At 46.4% G+C, this 2,881-nt stretch overlaps 1 gene segment (V, D, J or C); it reads left to right on the top strand.

Annotated features, from left to right (window-relative positions):
• The first annotated feature begins 801 nt into the window (after positions 1-801).
• LOC102824840 overlaps positions 802-2,881 on the top strand; it is a 9,374-nt gene continuing 7,294 nt past the window's right edge. The window contains 2 exon segments of the V gene segment in view: positions 802-850; positions 1,040-1,321. Coding sequence covers positions 802-850; positions 1,040-1,321 — 331 coding nt within the window.

A 2,881-nucleotide genomic window follows, 5' to 3' on the forward strand; every position in this document is an offset into this window, starting at 1 on the left:
AGTGATAAGATAAATGTGCTGTATGGAATGGAGAGATGCTTAGACTCTAGTTTCTCTTCATGGAAATGGGGTCACATGCACTGTGGAGCTCATATCCTCATGGAGACTTCTCATTGGTTACTTTTGCACCCGCTCTGCTGGGTCTAATTGAATGTTTCTTCTTATTAAACCTGAAAAAATTATGAGGCAACGTATGGTGCCTCATGGAATATTGCAAAGCAGCAACGAAGGAATATCTGGTAGAAAAATTTTGAATCACATCCTCATTCTAAGTAGATCCCATCATGTACCACAGAGAAATCTAAGTGTCCTGGAGAGGAGAGAGACAGACATGGCATCTCAGGCATTTCTTTTCTTCCCAAAAGATTTGTGAGAAACACCATTTGATTGTGTCATAGGTAGTAATGTTGGTTTTTGTTTTGTTTTTAAGTGCCATAGAGTCAGTTCTGAGTCATAGCAACCCTGTATTTGCTTTTCCAGGAGTAGCTGGTGAGTTTGAACCACCAACCTTGAGGTTCAAACCAACCTTTGTATCCAATGAATTACACAAGGGTTAAATTCAGTGGCCCTTAGAAATTCAGCCCTGAATCTGAGTCTAAGGCTTTTCTGACATGGCCTCCTGAGGATGGTTGCTCATGTGCAGAGAAGAGATGACAAAGCCTCTCTGCAGCTGAAAGTCCAGCTGGCCCCACCCACCTGCTTTGCATATTCCTTCCAGTCCACCTGGTCCTCCAGAGCCCATATGAATGCTGGGTCTGCACTCAGGGGAAGATCTGTCTCACTTGGGGCACAGAGTGAACCATGGAAGGCCCAGTTCAGCTTCTCTGCCTGCTAGTGTTCTGGCTCCCAGGTGAGGGCAATAGGGATGGTTCTCTCAGTGAAAAATTGTTTTTAATGTTTTTAGGTCCTGAGACCTGACACCTTTGTTAGTCAAGCACAATGAATAAAGCATAGTTTCAATGTAGATTTGGTCTGCTGGGAAGACAATGTGGTATGGTTAGATCATATGTGTGACTTGGTGTTTTATTTCCAGCTTCAGATACCATGGAAGACATTGTGATGACTCAGTCCCCAACTTCCCTTTCTTTGTCTCTTGGTGAAAAAGCCTCCCTCACCTGCAGGTCCAGTCAGAATGTTGGTAACACCTTAGCCTGGTATCAGCAGAAACCTGGGCAGGCTCCCAAACCCCTCATCTATTACACATCCTACATGGCTGATGGCATCCCAGACAGATTCAGTGGAAGTGGGTCTGGGACAGACTTCACTCTCACTATCAGCAGCGTGGAAGCTGAAGATTTTGGAACTTATTACTGTCAACAGGCTATTTATCTCCCTCTCACAGTGTTACATGCTTGAACATAAACCCCACCACCCCAGGGAGCAGATGTGTGAGTGTGGTCATCCCATGGGCTTCTCTTTGTGCCTCCATCTGCTTTGAGTCTTTTCAGATGCATCTACTCTGTGAAGATGGAAGATCATGGCTTGTTTTTCTACAAAGGGCTTGCTGGCTCCTCAGCACCCTTACCCTCATTCCTTCTCCTTAGTCTCAGCAGCATAGACATAGGCAGTGCCTGTCCTAATTTAATGAAGGACAGAAATAATAATGCTGGGGTTTAGCATCAATCAGAGTTCTTAATTCAAAAGTGCAGCCATTCTCAGTATTCTAAACAGGAGCTGTTATAACAATTCTATTTAGGTAATTAAAATCTAAACCACTTTCTAATCCCAGGGACTCCCCTTGCCAGGGAAGCAGATAGTGGAAAAGAGTGAGTCTCACATGACTCTCCAGAGTCCAAGTACAGCTGTACTGAAGGTATCTGGTCCCTAACTCTATGGTCCTCAGACCTGTGTTGGCGTTCGGGGTGAAGGTACTGTTGCTCTCAGTGTGTACTCTTATCTGTCTTATTTCTGTCTCAGGGTCTGCTTGAAGGTGCTGATGGAGAGTAATGAATCCTTTCCATCTCCTGATAAATTTTATGATTGAGTCCATTTTTGACAACATTATAGGAGACTATGTTGTTGTTGTTGTTGTTATGTGCCTTGGAGTCAGTTCCGACTCATAGTGACCCTGTACAGGGTATCCGAGGTTGTAGATTTTTACAGGAACAGAAACCTCGTCTTTCTCCCACTGAACAGCTGGTGGTTTCGAACTGCTGACCTTGCAATTCGCAGCCCGATTCGTAATCATTACGCTACCAGAGCTCCTTATAGGAGATTATAGTGTTGTCAGAAAAAAGGAAATCTGGTAGCATAGTGGTTACAAATCCGGCTGCTAATCTCACAGTCAGCAGTTTGAAACTACCAGCTGTTCAGTGGGAGAAAGATGAGGCTTTCTGCTCCCGTTAAGAATTACAGCCTCAGAAACCCTGTATAGGGTCTCTATGAGTTGGAACCGACTCCATGGCACATAACCATAGAAGTCTATAGGGAAAAAAAAAATGTTATGTGACATGCACTTCAAAACCAGATGGAGACTTCCGGCGCTTCCCTGACTGGGCAGCACAGGTGCGCAGGCTCCAGGGAAGATATGGGTGGTATCGCATAGGGGAGTGCCCCGCCTGGTAGACAGACAGCCTTTCGGCAAACATAAGTCTTTAGCCTTCAACATTATGGACTTGCTTTTTTGAAGGATCAAGCTTCTGGGGAGTTGTGGGCATTTTGAGCTTCTGCCTGCCTGCACTCGCCTGCACTCATCTCCTGCTCTGGGACTGCGCCCGTCCACTGCGGAGCTTGGATCACGGGGCTTGAGCGGACCCATTCGGAGGGCGGGCGTGCTCAGAGAGCCAGCGGGGCCACAGGAACTGGCATGGTCCTTCGTGGGCACCCGCCCCGCCCTACATCCTCCCATGGTCTGTGTGTGTGTGTGTGTGTGTGTGTGTGT

The sequence above is a fragment of the Chrysochloris asiatica genome, unplaced genomic scaffold (assembly GCF_000296735.1).
Source record: "Chrysochloris asiatica unplaced genomic scaffold, ChrAsi1.0 scaffold00526, whole genome shotgun sequence".
NCBI lineage: Eukaryota > Metazoa > Chordata > Mammalia > Afrosoricida > Chrysochloridae > Chrysochloris > Chrysochloris asiatica.